The sequence below is a fragment of the Eurypyga helias genome, unplaced genomic scaffold (genome assembly GCF_000690775.1).
Source record: "Eurypyga helias isolate BGI_N326 unplaced genomic scaffold, ASM69077v1 scaffold26725, whole genome shotgun sequence".
In the NCBI taxonomy this organism is placed as follows: Eukaryota; Metazoa; Chordata; class Aves; order Eurypygiformes; family Eurypygidae; genus Eurypyga; species Eurypyga helias.
Window position 1 is genome coordinate 21,823 of NW_010253791.1, and position 18,945 is coordinate 40,767.

The 18,945-nt window shown below is 35.4% G+C and overlaps 1 protein-coding gene across 1 annotated transcript in view; it reads left to right on the top strand.

Moving 5' to 3' along the window:
- The window catches only part of HECTD1 (HECT domain containing E3 ubiquitin protein ligase 1), a 54,594-nt gene that overhangs the window by 20,052 nt on the left and 15,597 nt on the right, over positions 1-18,945 (top strand). The window contains exons 10-25 of the mRNA XM_010152789.1: positions 265-403; positions 602-772; positions 1,533-1,755; positions 4,932-5,195; positions 5,301-5,377; positions 6,795-6,929; positions 7,161-7,307; positions 7,674-7,768; positions 8,178-8,283; positions 9,283-9,417; positions 9,503-9,642; positions 10,270-10,593; positions 11,041-11,207; positions 11,383-11,559; positions 14,229-15,065; positions 18,371-18,592. Of these exons, the coding sequence (XP_010151091.1) occupies positions 265-403; positions 602-772; positions 1,533-1,755; positions 4,932-5,195; positions 5,301-5,377; positions 6,795-6,929; positions 7,161-7,307; positions 7,674-7,768; positions 8,178-8,283; positions 9,283-9,417; positions 9,503-9,642; positions 10,270-10,593; positions 11,041-11,207; positions 11,383-11,559; positions 14,229-15,065; positions 18,371-18,592 (3,359 nt within the window). The remainder of the gene's footprint in view (positions 1-264; positions 404-601; positions 773-1,532; positions 1,756-4,931; positions 5,196-5,300; positions 5,378-6,794; positions 6,930-7,160; positions 7,308-7,673; positions 7,769-8,177; positions 8,284-9,282; positions 9,418-9,502; positions 9,643-10,269; positions 10,594-11,040; positions 11,208-11,382; positions 11,560-14,228; positions 15,066-18,370; positions 18,593-18,945) is intronic.

Genomic DNA, 18,945 nt, shown 5'->3' on the forward strand with positions numbered 1-18,945 from the left:
ATCTAGAGAAGGGTTGAGGAGAGAAAAATACATTAGACTCATAGTGCTGTAGAATCAAAAAAGATCAGTAGGTGAATTATTCTTAGGCATAATTTAGGACTTAATAATAAATTTTAGTTCCAGTGAACCAGAAGTAGAACTTGTTGTTTTGAAAGCATGCATAAATGTAGTGCAAAAGCAGTTTTATCTTGAACTGTTTTGTTGCTTCAATTATCTTTATCTGTGTAAGAATTCTTTTTTTCTCCTACTGTATTTTTTTTCAAGGAAAGCAAGTCTTGCCCTCATTAGAAAAATGATACATTTTTGTTCTGAGGCACTGCTGAAAGAGGTTTGTGACTCTGATGCTGGCCACAATCTACCCACTATACTGGTTGAGATAACAGCTACAGTTCTTGATCAAGAGGTAGGAAGAAAGAAAATGTTGTCCTTCTGTCAAACCAGTGTAAAAAAGGGGATTTGCTTATTGGTTCCACCTACGTATTAAGATCTAACCCTGAAGTGTTTATAGCATCTGTGATCATATGTGAAGTTCAGCATATAAAGATACTTCTAAGTAAAGAGATCTCTTTTATTATTTCCTTTCCATCACAATGTATTACAGGATGATGATGATGGCCATTTGCTAGCCTTGCAAATCATAAGGGATTTGGTGGATAAAGGTGGTGATCTTTTTCTAGACCAACTGGCTAGACTTGGTGTCATTAGTAAAGTGTCAACTTTGGCAGGACCGTCATCTGATGATGAAAATGAAGAAGAGTCTAAGCCTGAGAAAGTAAGTACAGAACTGATAGTTTTATTTTTTTCTGTAAAACCAAAATTTCTGTTACATTTTGATAGCAGTGAAAGTTGTCCAGGGGAAGGTAGTTAGGTTATTAAATTAATGCTTGTTGTACACCATTTGTTTTAATTGTTTTTGGTAACTTCATTTTCTGTTCAGCATTATCATCTGCTGAGTTTTCCTATGTTTACTTATTGTGGTCCAGTTGATTGACATTTGTTTTTGTGTGGTGTTTTGAAAATTACTATTTAGGTAAGTTGCGTTTTTTTAGCATGGGTTTTGGGTTGTTTGGGTGTTTTGGGTGGTTCCTTTCTTGGGGGTGGTGGTGTGGAATGGGGGTTGGTGTTTTTTCAGCCATCTGGACACTGTCCTGGGCAGCTGGCTCTAGATGGCTCTGCCTGAGCAGGGGTTTGGACTAGATGGCCTCCAGAGGTCTCTTCCAACCTTCATCATTTTGTGATATTTTTCTCACAATACAAGTTTGGAACAGAGATGGATGTCCCAGTCAGTAGGCGTTGTTATTGTTGAGTAGGTAGATCTGTATCTGAAAGAAAACTTCTTAAAAGTATCTTTCTCTATTAAAGAATACTTCTAAAAATACATTTTACAGACAGAAGTAGTGTAGTTGCTATAATTGTTGTTACTCTTTTTCTCCTCAAGCCTTTTTAAAAATGTCTGTCCTGTGTAGTTTTTGTGGGTTTGTTTTTTTTTTTGCCTGTGTTTTTAATGGGTTTGGTTTTTTGTTTTATTATAGGAGGATGAACCACAGGAGGATGCTAAAGAACTGCAACAGGGTAAACCATACCACTGGAGAGACTGGTCAATCATTAGGGGAAGGGACTGCCTGTATATCTGGAGTGACGCTGCAGCCCTGGAACTATCTAACGGTAGTAACGGATGGTTCAGATTTATCTTGGATGGAAAACTCGCCACAATGTATTCCAGTGGCAGCCCTGAAGGAGGATCCGATAGTTCAGGTAGTTTCTTTACAATTGAAGTCCAAGATAAGTTTTGAGACTGTTTGTTTATATAATTTGATTGGAGCTATTTTGTTTTGCAGGAATTGGCTTACTAAATAGTAAAGGATGTAAACAGGTGGAAGGTGGTCAGTTAACTGTGATGCTTTTTATCAGATAGCATGTGACCATAACTTTAATTCCCTGGTGAATTGTGTTAAGTAAACATCTTGCCAGTAAAAGTGTATTAACTTTGTTTTGTTTTGATTCTTCTCCATGCATACTTAATTTTTTCACCCCAGTCATTAAAAGCACTTTGTAGTGGCCATCCTAGGAAAAGCAGGTTGAAATGGCAATTTGTTGTTTGCTTACAGCTAGCAGAATGAAATTGCATGTGTTTGAAGACAAAGTAATGCAAAGTTTCTCATTGAGACTGAGAAACAAATTACAGTGTCTTAATTTTTGTCGGAGAGAGGATAAGGGAACAGACCTTAGCACTGGCAATGCACAGGTGGTTTTAATTTTCTGTGCAGAATACACAACTTGTTCTGGATGCAGAAACAACCCTTCTTTATTGTTTTATCCTTTCTGCAACAGTTAATGTATTTATGAACCAGCAGACATAAAATGCTTTGCAATATTACTATGTTTGCACAAGCCATTGAGTGAAATAACAGAACATATTATGATTCAGGATAGAAGTGAAGTGCTAATGATTTTGTCCATTAATTTTGGGACGCAAAGACAAAATGCGATAGTGTGTGTCTAGATTATGACACAGCTGGAAATCACTTCTAGATTTTTTTTTAATTAGAAAATGTATCCTTGCATTCATTTTAACAAGGTTAATACCATAAAAGGTGAATGATTTCTGTCTTGAGATACTTGTTTATCATACAATACAATTTTAAGATCTGTGAGATTAATTTCTTTAATCCTTGTGGCCCCTGAATCCCAATTCTGCTTTCTTACTTTCTAATGATGTGGGTGTGGGGATGAGACTTTACTATTTGTTTACATGATGAGTGTAATGGAAATGGCTCAGATGAATCTGGAGTGAAGAGAGCTTAAAAGAAGTTACATTGAGAATTTAAGATGTGGCTCTTCAGATCAGTCTTTTAAAAAGATTGAATAAATCCCAAGTTTTTGAACAAGATACCTAGCATGGGCATTATGGAAGGGAAGGATCTAAGCTAGGATTAAATGGGGCTTCTTACAACTTTTTGTCAAATAGACATCTACTAAGAGTGCTGCCACTGCAGTGTCGTTTGCCCGAACCTTAACCATTAGCTCGTAAGCGTGTGCAGCAGTCTCTTTTACTTAAGAGATAAGAAACTAGTATTTGCTAAGTTTAACTAAAATTACTACAGTACAGTAGACTCAGAATAGGTTCTTGAAGTCCTGAACTACACTATATGTTCTGCTGTCCTGAATAATTACTGATTAATCTAATAGTGTACTTTTCAGTAACTTCACGACTGGCAAGAATATAGAGGGTTTGAGTAATGGAATTTGTTGGCGTGTATTGCATGATGAAAGTTGAGAGGGGAGGGTAATATACATACTGCGAACATTTTTGGAAGGTCTGTACTCACCCCTCTCCACATTAGCTTAATACTTGCTTTGTTTGAATTTTTTTAAAAGATAAAAGTTCAATGCAAAAATTGAAATTGAACGGTTATTCTGAAGCTTTAAGTTAATCTCAGTTCTGTCTAAGGGAATGCGGAATTATTCCCAACTATGTATAATCATTGCACTTCCAGTGTGACATACTGTAGATTTAATGTGTTATAATGTAATTAGAGAAATTTGGAAAGGTTTCATTAACAGAATTTTCATTTTGCATATGAAATTTCAAAATTCTTTTTATAAACCTCTCTGGGTGCTATGAGTTTTAAGCAAGAAGGAATGTGCATCAAGAGTGCGTATATATGTTTGCATAGAGATTATTGTACAACAGTAAAAATTATAAAAAAGCTTAGAGCACAAGTCATTGCAGCAAAAGGAAAACAGCAATTCTACAAGTGCGTGGACTACAAAAGTTGTATTTATCAAATCCGTATGCTGAAAGATAAGCATACTTGTTAACTTTTGAAGTTGAGATATATTCTTTACGTTAATGAAGTTACTGCATTTTTATTTTATATGGAATGTTTATTTTAAATTATAAACTCATCATATTTTCTGGAACTATCCTAATTAACATTTCAAATGTTAGTGTGCAGCCTTTTAACTGCTAAAATATCAAAATATGATTAAAACTGATATAGTTGTTGGGAAATAATTTCAAGCTACATTACCTACATATCCTACAAGTAGGATATGGTCCTGTTTGTCATCTGTTAAATATCTCCATATAAATATTATCTTTTAATCAAGTCTCATGTGGTCCCATTAGATCTTTTTTTAGTTACATGTTTTTCTCAGAGATACAGACATCCTTACAATTTCTGTAATTAATAAAAAAGGAACTGGAACATCTGCATGATAACTTGAATTAGCATAATGTCGCTGTAAGTAGTGTAATTTTGTCTTTCTTACTTTCTCTGAGGTGAATGTGGGGGTGTTCCACAAAGGAGATGAAGAAAAGTTTTAGTGTAGCCCATAAAAATTATTTTTGGGGTGCCTTTGTGACACTTAATCTGGGCAATTAGCTAATATCTTAGCTCATATTTGCTGTTAACAGATGTTGATTGTCACACTCTGAAATTCTGTGGGTTTTTTTTTTCTCCCCTGTTTTTTATATGGTTTCAATATATTTTCTCCACTTGCTTTAAGCTATAAAGTTGATTGCTGTTTTCCTTATGGAGAATTAATTTAATTTCCTATTTCTAAAGCCTCACTTTCGAGAATAGTTCATGCTGGCCTTAATGAGATAAATTATTTTTGCAAGACTAAAGGTTTATCATGGATTTCTTTGGTCTTCCTATCATAATGCTAAAGATGAATTAATACATCTGTCAATAGCACCATTGAGGGTTTCATTGTCCATTTTGATGCAGTTTTGGAATAAATCACTGTTCAAGTACAGACGTGTACTGGGAACAAATTTAGAACACTTTAAGACCCTTAATTTCAAACTTAATTTTGCATTGAATGTACTCAGTTGTTTTGCTTTTGCAAAAAAAAAGAAGTCGGAGCTATGATGGTGGAATCAATCATTGGAAGAAAAAAAATGTTTCTTTCTTTTTAAATAGAAAGTAGGAGTGAGTTCCTTGAGAAGTTGCAGAGAGCTCGAAGCCAAGTAAAGCCATCTACTACAAGCCAGCCAATTTTATCGGCACCAGGGCCAGCTAAACTTACTGTGGGGAACTGGTCGCTCACTTCTTTAAAAGAAGGAGAAATTGCAATTCACAACTCGGATGGTCAGCAAGCTACCATACTGAAAGAAGATCTACCAGGCTTTGTGTTTGAATCCAACAGAGGAACAAAGCATTCGTTTACAGCTGAAACCTCTTTGGGTAAGTATGTAGGTATGTGTTACATGCAGGTAGGAGCCACTGTACATGAGGTAGTTCTTCTGTTTGTTGCTTTTCATACCTGTGAGAAATTGTGACTTGTTGTAGGGTCAGAATTTGTGACTGGCTGGACAGGCAAAAGAGGAAGAAAGCTGAAATCTAAACTGGAGAAGACAAAGCAAAAGGTTAGTGAGCATCTGTGAATTCTATACTTAGAATTTGAGTTTGTTTTATTTTATAATGTGTTTAGGGAGTTTAAATTTCCTCTTAGAGGATTAAAATCTCTGATTTCAACCAGACACAATTTTACGCCAAGCTTGACGGGGAAAACTTCACTCAAAACAAGGCACTTCTGTAGGTGCTTTTATCCAGCAGTCTGTACTCTTCTAGAGAAGAAAAAAAAAAAACACCTAAGCAAATTTTCTATTAAAAATGTAAAGAAATCCAATCCTCCTGACTTATGTTTGTATAATTCTGTAAGATTTTCATATGCAAAAAGAGAAGATACTGTGATCATTACTATAGATGTATCACATGCGTATGTTACTTGTATTTACTACATTCAGATACTGATTTTAGACTGGATATCATGACAGATAGGGGGATGGAAGTGAGCACTCTGTATGCTAAGAGTAGTGGTAGAGAAGCAAAATGTGTAAACAACCTCCTTTTAGACTTCTCTGAAATTCTTTGTTGTCTTCTCAAACTGAGAGGGGGAAAAAAACCCCAAAAACAGAGGAACTAAGAAATCAAGTATTCAGCTTTTTACAAAAACACAGAAGAACAGTACATTCTATGGCCCACTGATACCATGAGCTCAAGCTAATCTTCAGGCTTGACCTCTTGCAGTTTCTTACAGTGCAGCTAATATGTTCTGTACCAAAAATCTATGGCATGTAAGGACACTCACATCTGAGGAAATGTGACACTAAATTGAAAACGGAAATACTGTCTGATTGAGGATAGGTAGAATGATAAAAGGAAGGCGGTGCTCTTTCATACTTGCACTATGTAGCTCCAAAGCTTGTGAAACATACTACTATAGGATATGTGATGATAATGAAAAGGAAAGATTTTTGAGGCAATTTTTTACAAGCAAAATGCTGTTTTAATTAGAACTTACTTAATTAAATCTGTATCTTGTGTGATTTATACTTTGTAGAAAAAGTAATGCTTAGTGTTAGGTCAGAATAAGAATTGGTTTAAGGGATGTTAATAGAGCATTCAGAAACCATATAAAACCCCCTTAATTTTACCTCAAAAATGATTACCAACTCCATGATACAGAGCTAAAGAAACAAATTTACAGATTGAGTCCTGTCTTTTCTTCTACCTTTGTGCTGTAATTTAACATATGATGGTACGTTTAGTTTCTGTAAGTTTCAGTATGATTCTGTGTATTTCCATTTATTACTCATGTACTTTTAACCTTTCAGGACCTTTGAATTTCATGATGTATGATAGCATTTGGTTCTTCTCTCTTTGTTTGTGTCTCTCATGGACTTCTTTAAAAAAAATATGTCAGTTTCTTGTATCTTGGAGAATAATAATGGTCTCATTACAGCAAGGTATGACTTCTGATTATCAAAATAAAATTTGTAGGTACGCACTATGGCCAGAGATTTGTATGATGATCATTTCAAAGCTGTTGAAAGCATGCCTCGAGGAGTAGTTGTAACACTGAGGAACATAGCAACGCAGTTAGAGTCTGCATGGGAACTTCATACAAACAGACAAGTAAGCGTACCTCTTTTAATTTATAATGTGCGATGTCAGTGGAAATCACATAATAATGTTAGGAGTAGTCTGTCGTAATCTAAAGGAAAGTCGCAATACGTCCATCTGAAATGTGGGGTTTTTGAATGCATGTAATTCCTAGTTAGGTATTCACTGGGACATTATTTTTCATATGAAGCAAGTGGAAAAACTGTTACCTTGTTTAACCATGGCTGTTGTTTTGTCTTCCAGTGTATTGAAGGAGAAAATACTTGGAGAGATTTAATGAAGACTGCTCTGGAAAACTTAATTGTACTATTGAAGGATGAGAATACTATTTCTCCATATGAAATGTGCAGTAGTGGCTTAGTTCAGTCGTTGCTTACAGTTTTAAATAATGTGAGTTTATAGAACATAAACGTCTGAAGAAAAAATTTTCTAAAAAATGTTACGTAGGCATGTGCGTTAATTAAAAAAAAAATCTATAATGCCTGATTTTCATGAAGACACAAAAAAGCCACAGACTTGTTCCAGTTAGTGATCTACCTGTTGAATATATGCTATCACAATAGATGACTAGTTCAAATAAGCCATTAAAAATCTTTAACTTAACACTGGTAGTTCTAATGGCTGATATCATTTACCTTTTCATGTAGAGATTTTAAATAGCCAGTTCAGTGAGACTAAACAGATATTTTTGATAGTATTAAGAATAAATATATTGCTTTGTATTAAAAGTAACTTTTTTTTTTCCGCCCCTCTTAGAATGTCGATTTAGATGTGAAACAAGACTGTAGTCAACTGGTAGAGAGAATAAACGTTTTCAAAACAGCATTCAGTGAGAATGAAGATGATGAAAGGTAAAAAACAAACCAAAACCATCTTTGAAGCAGTGTGGTATGTTTTAAAACAACTTAAAGACAAAGGAACTGTACTTTCCATTTCAATTTGTCTTTCTCTGGAATAGAAAATTGGTCTTAAAAGTTAGCATCTACTGTTGAAGTAGCAATTGAAAATTATACTGTATTACTTCTCTCTGTAGGAGTCAGCTATGTTGAATGTACATCTGCTGACAGTTGTAAAGGTGACTTTTGTTCATCAGTGTACAGATTAATATTTTTCTTACTGTGCAGTAATAATGTGGCTAGAACGGATGATATCAGTAGAAATAGCATGATGAGGTATTTGCTACAGCTGTGTAGTAGTCTCTGAGATACTGTAGAATTTTTCTTTATTATGTGGCAACATAGTAACTGTTCACTTCTACAGTCGTCCAGCAGTTGCATTAATTCGGAAATTGATAGCAGTGTTAGAGTCTATTGAACGTCTACCTCTCCACTTGTATGATACACCAGGATCTACGTATAATCTTCAGGTAAATGTACAGTGATTACAGTGTATCATACTGAGTGATACACGACTGATTGTTTTATGTGAATTTCAGTAAAAGTTACACCTATTAAGTCTGTGTGAAGCATATTCTTGTAGAGGTGGATAGAATTAGGTAAAGAACAAAAAACTACTTAGCTTTTATTTCCTCTAACACTTAACCTAAATGTTTTGGTGTTCCTCTACTGTGACTTTTACACTGTGAAGTCAAAGTAAATTTTGACTGAAGAGATAATGTGTTCTTTCTTTTGTCTTCAAGTATTGTTCTCTTTATATGAGAATATGCCCCCTAGTAAGTATCCTTAGTACTTGAATGAGTATTGTGTCGAAGACAATTATAAGACCTTTATTTGTGATGACTAGGGATGGGCTATAATGGTTAAAAGGATCTTTTTGAGGGCTGTGAGCTCCTTTGGTAATATAAGACAATGCAGAATCAATAGCGTCTTACGAAGTAAAGCTGCAGTTTGGCTAAAAATGTTACCTGTTTTTGTACAGTGTTTGTGGAGTCTTAATTTTTTTGTATTTGAAAGCACATTTCAGGATTTTACAAGATGGCAGTAGAGAGTGAATGTTTCTGGTTTGATATTGAATTATTAAAAAATAGTTGTAGAAAGTTGCAGAAACACTGCTACTATTGAATACTTTGAAAAAACATTTTCAGTTTTTATATTATTATAGTTGTTAGTCTACAAGATTTGGAAATAAAACCTATGAAGACACATGGAAAGTGAGAAAATATTAGCTTGAATGTGTAATTGACTTATAAATGGACTGTCATATTAAAGAATTACTTGGTTAATTGAAGAAATGGAGTAGAAGGCAATTACTTTTTAAAACATTAAATTAGAATATATTTTGTTTAAATTGTGCAACAGAAATACTTGATATGTCACTGAAACTGTTGGAGTAAAATACATTGCTTTTCTTAAAATTACAAAACCTAAACAAGGAAGCCTGTATTAATGTTCAGCTACTCTTTCAGATACTAACGAGGCGCTTGAGGTTTCGTTTGGAACGTGCCTCAGGGGAGACATCTTTAATAGATCGAACTGGTAGGATGCTAAAGATGGAGCCGTTGGCAACTGTTGAATCTCTGGAACAGTATCTCCTGAAAATGGTGAGCAACATATCACACACAGAGTTCACAAGGAATGGTTGTGTTCTGCATCTCTAAGATTTGATTTCTTTTCATTCCTATGTAGGTAGCAAAGCAATGGTACGACTTTGATAGGGCTTCATTTGTTTTTGTAAGAAAATTGCGTGAGGGCCAAACATTTGTGTTCAGACATCAACATGATTTTGATGAAAATGGAATTATTTACTGGATTGGGACAAATGCAAAGTGAGTTGCTTGAAGGCTAAATATTTTGAAGTCAGATACAATAAACTGTGATACATGGGGCAGGGTGTGGGAGAGTGAGAGAATTTATAATGAAGTGAAATCTGTTACAATTTTTTAATGAGTGGGAGGTATATTTGCTTTTACTGTCGATAATAGAATTAAATTTTTTTTTACTCAATTAATAGAAAAATATGAATCTCTGAATTCTCTTGTGTTGAGAATTTGTCTGTATGCTTACCTAAGGAAGGAAGGGGTGGGAAAGTTTGGGTCTTTGTTTGCCATGGTTTTGTTTGGTTGTGGGGTGGCGTGTGTGTATTTGTTTGGGGTTTTTTTTTGGTTTGTTTTTTTTTGGGGTGTGGTTTTTTTTCTTTTTTTAAACCACTGTAGTAAAGTGATGTTTGGAACATCTCAGAAGTTATCTAATTATCTAAAGTTAAACTAACTATTTTGGTTTCTAATAAACTTGGCTGTAACATAAAACTCAGTGAATGTCAGATGTTACTGATACCTGGGTGGGTTTTTGTTTTGGGTTTTTGTTTTTTTCGGGGGGGGGGAGGAGGGGCTTGTTTGTTTTGTTTTTTTTAATGTAAGTAATAATTAAGCAGTACATTTCTCTTTTTAATATAGAACTGCATATGAGTGGGTAAATCCAGCAGCCTATGGGTTAGTAGTGGTTACATCCTCAGAAGGAAGAAATCTGCCTTATGGACGTTTAGAAGACATCCTAAGCCGTGACAGTTCAGCTCTCAATTGTCATACTAATGATGATAAGAATGCTTGGTTTGCCATAGATCTTGGCCTTTGGGTTATACCCTCAGCTTACACATTACGCCACGCTCGAGGTTATGGACGATCTGCTCTCAGAAATTGGGTTTTCCAGGTATCTAAGGATGGACAGAACTGGACTACTCTGTATACTCATGTTGATGACTGTAGTCTCAATGAACCAGGGTATGTCAGTGTATTTTATCACTTTTTATAAAACTGAACTCGGTAAAAAAAGTACTTGGCTATCAACTAATTTAATGTTTACTGTAGGTGTAATAACATAACTATGTAAAGAAATGGATGATGATTTAAATTATTAAGGATGAGCTAGAAAATGTGATTCATAAGTTCTCTGTATGGTTCACCTAATGGCATTTGTGCTTTTCTGTCATAGTAAATTTTGCATTTGACTTTTTTTTTTTTTTTTGGAGAAAATAGTAACACCAGCACTCATCCAGAGTTTATCCATAATGTGATTAGGGTTTATATATCTTGTATTCTTGGCAGTTTTCCAATTTTATCTGTGCATGATCAACATTATGGTTTTATTTGCTGTGGTACGAAGATGTTTTTGGTTTTGACTTTTTTTTTTGGTCCCCCACCCATGCCCCCTTTCTAATAAATGTAAAGGTCTACAGCAACATGGCCCTTAGATCCTCCGAAAGACGAGAAACAAGGTTGGAGACATGTTAGAATAAAACAGATGGGAAAGAATGCCAGTGGGCAGACACACTACCTCTCCCTGTCTGGATTCGAACTTTATGGCACTGTGAATGGAGTATGTGAAGATCAGCTGGGTAAGAAAAAGAATGTGTACATCCTACTTGTTCTCTTAAAATGCTGATGAACATACAATGTAAAAATCAGTGTGAAAAAAGGTTAACTTCTGCAGTGGAACTTGCTTAGAAACTTGAGCTTAAAATTATTCCCTGTGCAATACTTTTAAGTATTTTCATTTCATTTTTCTTGTAGGAAAAGCTGCTAAAGAAGCTGAAGCAAATCTGCGAAGGCAGCGACGTCTGGTCCGTTCTCAGGTGTTGAAATACATGGTTCCGGGAGCTCGTGTAATCAGAGGAATTGATTGGAAATGGAGAGATCAGGATGGAAGCCCACAGGGTGAAGGCACTGTTACAGGAGAATTACACAACGGTGAGCACAAATTGCCTGAAATTGTCAGTGTGTAGCATGATTAGTTGATGTGGAATGGGTATCATTGAAGTATTTCCTCTGTAGTTTCTTGAAGTTGGTAACTTTTAAATATATTGGGGAGAAGGAACTTCAGTATAGCAGCTGTTGTGGTCCAATTGTGAAACTCCATTTTAATGCATGAAAAGACTTTTCTTACTGTAAATTAAACTTGTAGAGCTTTGCTTAATTAATATACCAAATTGTTGTTTAGGCATCTCTTACAAAGAAGAAAAAGTATATGAAGGTGATTGATGCAAACTGATTAATTAAGCTTTGGGCCTGCAAAACCTCCTTCATTTCTTCTAGCTTAGCATTTGCAATATTTCTCTTGACTTTTGTATCCTGTACCTTTCCTACCTTGCTAGCTTCATTGGGATCAAGTTATTTTTTAAAAGTGTGAAAAGTAATTAACTTATGGAGCAAAATAAAAACCTGCAACTGGCAGGGAAGTCAGTGCTCAGGAAGTTAAGACACTGAAGAGGCTCCAGAAGGGTCAGCTGATCTTGTCAGCTGAACTTGGTTTCTGCCGTTTTCCCCCTCTTCCCGTTTTGCCTTGTTTCTGAAGCATCTTCAGCCATTCTTAAGCTCATTACTAGCCAGATTTTAAAATTTCTTTTGAGTTTATTGAGTTGCCAGCCCTCAAACATGGAGAAATGTCTGAAGTACAATGTCTTTCAATGTTTTGAAACTTCTAAGCCATTCAGTATAGCTTGTAGGGAATTCCTCTGTCATCTCTACATTGTTTTTATCAGATGCAACAGTATCCATAGCTACATTCTCACTTTGAAGACTTTAGGTATTATTGGTGAGTAGTGTTCTCCTAAATCAGTGTTTTCATTCCTACGTTCCAGTCAACCTTTCCCATTTTAGCATAGGTGAATTTGAGGTTCATTTATCAAATAGTGATGCCAAACAATGTAAAACCTGTATTGTCAGGCTGTTATTCCTGCCACGGTTGTCTTTCAAACATAGTCTTGAAAATAGAATCCCATTGACTCTTTTGTCATTATTCATTAGTTTAGACAAATCTTAAGTTGTTTTAGGGCTATAATGACGGAGCAGTAAGACTCCAAGTACATAATATGTATGCAAAAATTGTTTGTAATTAATATTAACTATATTAACTATTAACTGTACAAAACAACAGTTATTTAGTTACGCTTTTATAAAGTACCCCCTGTTCATAAAGGGGAAAAATTATATTGTTTAACTACAGAATGGAATTGTGGGGTTTTGTATTTTTGTATTTGATGAGAAAGTCAAACTGTAGAAAAGAAAAAAAAATCAGACTTGCTTCACAACTTCACCCTTCAAAGCTTTAGTGACATGAAGCTACACAGATATAGCTCCTGATGATGAAATAAAATCGTACAAGAATTACGTGATCCAAACCAGCTTATGTGGGGATGAGATGTCTACTTACATATCTGAAAACTTTATCCATTTTAAATATTCTTCCCCCAGAGGGATATTTCTGAATATAAAGTTGCCTGTGATCTTCTGTTTTGGTCTAGAAGTGATGACTTTTTGGATAGTTATAAAGTAAAAGTGCACCTGACAGTAGTTACTTCAAATTAACTCTGTTATTAAAGAAAAATAAGTGTGTACATCTAGACCTGACATCTTGTTTTGAATTTCTGTCTGAGGTTACAGAAGATGACTAAGCTCTAGAGATTTTTAAAGAAAATGTATACAAATTAAAATCGTGACATCAAGTTTTGTTACAGTGAATGTACATTAAGAAATACTAGAAGGATTTTTTTAGGTGACTCTGAGATTATGGTACATACTCAGAGAAGAAAAAAAAAATGCCCCTATTTCTGTCCTAGTTAGCTAAATTTTGCATGTTAGCCTCATTATTGCAGATTTATTACATTTAACTGTTAAAAAAACCCAGGTACTCCAAATAATTTATTAAAGGAATTGAAGAGCAGCATCTCTTTTTCAGTGCTGTTTTGGTCCCAGTATAAAGTTTCAGTCTATGAAATGAATTTTTTGCAACCCTGAAATCTTAATTGAAGTAGTCCTTGCCTGACTGCCATTAAGTCCTATGAGTAAGAAATGTTTGATTCTCTGTAAATTATTGAACAGCTGAGTATCTGTAAATTAATTATTTTACTTTATAGGGCAAGAATAAGAAATCACAAACTAATCAGTTTGATAAAATATCTTCCTCTCAGATCAATGTGCTTACCCACAAGCATCCATTGGATGGATCCAATAGAAAACCATTATAGAATGTCCTTGCAAGAATTGTAATTTCTTGACAGATTATTAAGAAGTTATGATGATACATATATACATTTCTGTTATTAAAGAATCTAATAATAAAATTTTGAGAGATCCTAGTAGGTCAGGTTCCTTTCTGAAGGGAACTTTACTTTTGACTGCATTACGGGACCCTGAAGATTGAGGCTGATCATGCTTGCTGCCTCAATGCTAACAACATTTAAAAATATCAAATCATTTAGATTTAAACACTTTTTAATTGGCATTAAGGGTTATTTAGTGATCTTACTAATTCAGACATGCAGCCCCCAGAAAAAAGCTGATCCCACATTGTGGAGCTACTGTCTGACACGCTCCTGTCTGCTTTCTGCTGGATCTCACAAACTCCTGTCCCTTTCCAGGCTGGATTGATGTCACCTGGGATGCTGGTGGCTCTAACTCTTACCGTATGGGCGCAGAAGGAAAGTTTGACCTCAAGCTTGCACCAGGGTACGACCCTGATTCAGCGGCATCACCCAAACCTGTTTCATCCACTGTTTCAGGCACAACGCAGTCATGGAGCAGCTTGGTGAAAAACAACTGTCCAGACAAGACGACTGCTGCTGCAGGCTCCTCAAGTAGAAAAGGAAGCAGCAGTTCTGTGTGTAGCGTGGCCAGTAGCAGCGACATCAGCTTGGGTTCGACCAAAATGGAGCGGAGATCAGAAAGTGTAATGGAGCAAAATATAGTTTCAGGCACTGACGTCCATGAACCAATTGTTGTTTTGTCTTCCGCTGATAGTGTGCCTCAGGCTGAAGTAGGGTCATCTTCCAGTGCAAGCACCAGCACCTTAACAGCGGATATGGGAAATGAAAATGCAGAGAGGAAGTTAGGTCCTGATAACTCAATACGTACTCCTGGGGAGTCCAGTGCTATATCCATGGGAATTGTTAGCGTAAGCTCTCCTGACGTGAGTTCAGTCTCTGAACTGACTAATAAAGAAGCAGCTTCCCAACGACCTCTGAGCTCTTCAGCAAGTAACAGACTCTCGGTCAGTTCTTTATTGGCTGCTGGGGCACCGATGAGCTCCAGTGCAAGTGTTCCTAACTTATCATCTCGAGAAACTTCCAGCCTGGAGTCTTTTGTACGAAGAGTGGCAAACATAGCACGTACCAATGCCACAAACAACATGAATTTAAGCCGAAGTAGCAGTGATAACAATACTAATACTTTGGGAAGAAATGTCATGAGTACTGCAAGTAAGTAAGCTGTTTATTTTTAATTGAAGTTTTTGTTGTTTCTTTGGCTTTCATTAAACTTAGAGAAGTTTGGATTCTTTTGGTATGATAGAGAAATGAACTTAGAGCAGCCTCGACCTTGTGTGTACCTGTAGAACTCAGGAAGAACTCACAGAGTTCATGTCAGCTGGAAAGTGTTACATTGCCCTGTGACATCAGGTACTGTGGTACCCATCAAATAGAAAATAATTTGAATTTGATGCCTATTACTTGTTTGGGAAGAGGGAGAGTATGGTTTAGATCAAGAGGCTGGAAGACTAGCAACAGTAGCCAATGTGGGATGCTCTCGCTTTCTGATCTGCCTACATTTTTGCCTACTGACTTTGTACCTGCCTATTTCTGTTATTTTTTCCATTTTTCTCAGGGAAGGCAGTTTGTGCATATTGTGAAGTCTCTGAACTTAGTAAGTAAGAGAACAGTAGGAAGAAACAAATAAACTGCAGTATGGTGAAGGTTTAGGAGATTCCTGCATTCTATCAGGCTCAATAATTTAATGTAACAACGTGTGTGTTTTCTGAAGATGGTATGGTCATTAGGATTCAGCCAACTGCTTAGGCATATTAAGTGTATGGAAGTTTATAGTAAACAATAATTTAAATGGGATTATGTATGTGCTTTAATTTTCATATTCTCAGATTATATGTGGGATCAGGGTATTGGCAGATAAATTGTAAACCTTGTTGTTGTGAGTCAGTTCGCTCTTGTGAATTTTCAGCATGATCCCATCAGAGTTGTTGCTCAGCCAGCCTTGTTAAGTATTCTGTTCAGTGATGAAGATACTATTTTAACAGGAGAGCTGCATTTCTTGAGGTAGGCAGGTTAGAAAAAGTGAAAGTACCCAAGCCAGAATGAAGTACTCCGTTTCTTGTTAAGCTTTCATGCTTTTCTAGGACTTCTATGCTTCCTTATTTAAAAACATGGTGTTTGCTTTTAGCATTTGAAAGAGGTGTGTTGGATGTGTGTGTGGGTGGTGGTTTTTTTTTGTTGTTAATAGTGTTTCCTTTGGGGTGATTTTTAAAGAAATGTGTTCTTAGATATTCTTAGATTCATTTTGTGATGGAGGTGGGGTGCGATGGGGTGAGGCTGGGCTGAGATATTTGCAGCCTACTGCAAATGCCTACTGATGTAAATACGACACTCGAGGAAAGATTTCCAGTAGTTGATCACCTTTTGGGCAGCTAGTCAGTGCCTCTTGTTCTGTAGTGGGTTTTTTTTGCTGTTGGGAGAGAGAGCACCTTTGAAAAACATAGTTAGATACTTCAACAGCATGTTTAACAGATATCATGAATGTTTGATATGGTACAGTGCTAAAGTTGGAAATAAAAATATGGCAAATGAAAAAATCAAAGTATTAAAATATTTTGTTCTTTAAAATTATCCCTCATGTAGGACTAATTTTGTTTTACACATTTTATACAAATAGAAACTGCAAATGGGAACTTGTGTCTGACCTCTTTTTCAGTCACTAATTTTGAGCAATCTCAATGAAGCTGTATTAGAGCAGTGCAGAGAGCTTGAAAAAAATTTTTTTTTTTTAAATTTTAATTTTTCTTTGACCTGTCCAGGTCAAACAACAACAAAAACACACACAAAAAAATCCCCCCACAAAAAAACCAACCCTAAAGTCAAGTTTGAAATCATGATTAGTGATACAAGTCTTGACTTGCTGTGGTGGTTGCATTTAAAAACATGGGTATTTGCCAGGAGTTAAGTGATGTTTAGGGTAGCCAGTTCCAATGTGTTCCTCAATTCAGAGCAAATGAAATGCTGACACTCAAGGACTTTTCTGTTTATTGTAACAGCAGAGTTCACTGTTTTTAATTAGAAATGAGTGGAAGATACAAATACTGAACAGCGTATTTTCAAGTTCTTAAACAATGAAGGGAAAACCCTTTGGAAAATTTCCATGCTTTCATGGAGATGAGCATAAGCATATTAACAACCCTAAATTTAAACTTCTCTCTCCCTGCCCATGCATAAAAATAATTTCAAGCACTATACCTGCTTGGATCACCTTTGATTTTTTTTTTTTTTCCTACTTTTATTTACAAATGAATGCTTATGTTTCTGGGGCGGGCAGGGGGGAAAGATTATCTGACAAACAACACAAATGTACGAGTAACATCTCTCTTTCTCAAAAAGCTGCCAAATGCACTTAGGGGAAGAATCTTGGTTGTATTGTATTCTGTAAGGGTAGTAACCTTTGCAAACCTTGATGATAATAGTCTAAAATTCAGAATTGAGATTAATTTTTTTCTTAAGAAGAAAGCAGTGCCTCAGTTTACATAAGCTGCAATAATGAAAATGCTTACTTTAAAACTGAGAAATTTGTATTTGATAAATTTTAGAAAAGGTAGTTTGAGAAACATAAGGTTTAAATTTAAGTATAGGTGACTCCTGCAATCTGCTTATGCAAATATGTAATGTCCTGTGTTTGAAGATAAGCATGTGAGAAAATGTTCTGAAGACTGGGATGTAAATGTGTGTAGTTGCACATAACATACTCAGTTATATACACTACCTGAAATTATTTCTATTGACTTTAATGTAAATTGAGTCTTTTTTTCAGTTCTTAACTTAAATGCATTTACCGTGTTTTATTTGAATGTGCAGTAAAGGCAAATTCTTGGTTGTTGTTTGCTTATTCTGAAAACTATTCATGTAAGTCATCCAACAAAAGTAAGGTATTAAGTCACTTGTTTCTCAGTACTGCCAACTGAGGCTTGTTGCCCATCATGAGCATATGTGCTAACAGCTATGTGAAAGATAACATGTCAGAGCTGCTTTAAGAACTTCAGAAAAATGCTCTAAAATCACAAGTTTCACATTTCTCTTACTGTATTCTTTTCTCAGTTAATTTATATATACTTAAACTGTTTTCCCTGTATAATTTTAATTACATGGCTGTTTAGAGGGTAAATTAAATTTTAGGCTTAAAGGCAGACACAATATTGGAATAACAGATTTCAGAAATACTTTTCATATGTTGAAAATTAAATGAAGTCACTTCAGATTTACAGTGTGATTTGGGGGTTTATTTAATAAAACTATTTTAAATGTGTGCAACGGAATATGCTCGGAACTGGATTGTAGGGCATGGTTTTGCACTGGGAAATCCCTCCCCTTTAGTCTGTTATTCTTATTGTAAAATAACACATCTGATAATTTTTCAAGCCCGAATATATTTTTCAACACAGGACTCATGCATGTGAATTGTACTTTTCAAGTCACCAAATCATTTATTTTATCTTACCATATCTTTATAGCTTCTCCTCTTATGGGTGCCCAAAGTTTCCCTAATCTGACTACAACTGGTACCACATCAACAGTGACCATGTCTACATCCAGTGTTACTAGCAGCAGCAATGTAGCTACAGCAACTACAGTTTTATCTGTTGGTCAGTCGCTTAGTAATACTCTAACTACTAGCCTAACATCAACATCTAGTGAGAGCGATACAGGTCAGGAGGCAGAATATTCTTTATATGGTAAGTTTCCTTTTTAAATGAACATAAGCAGACTTCCCATTAATGATTTCTCCTTTTCTTCTGTTGTTATGATTTTCTCATGTAGTAGTTTATTTACTGGAAAGTATTTGAAAGTTGAGCTGTTCATATGTTACTAATTCTGGAAGGGAGTAAGTAAAATAATGTTTACATTGTGGTATTTCCTTATGCTTTCAGGTCTTTATTTTCAGCAATTTCTATCCCATGTTATTATTTATGGTAGAGTTTATTTAGGCACTTAATCTTTTCCTTAATCAAATTAGTTTATTATCTAATGTAGTTGGCATATGAACCTCTAATTAAAATCAAAATGATTTCTCAGTGTTCTATCGTCA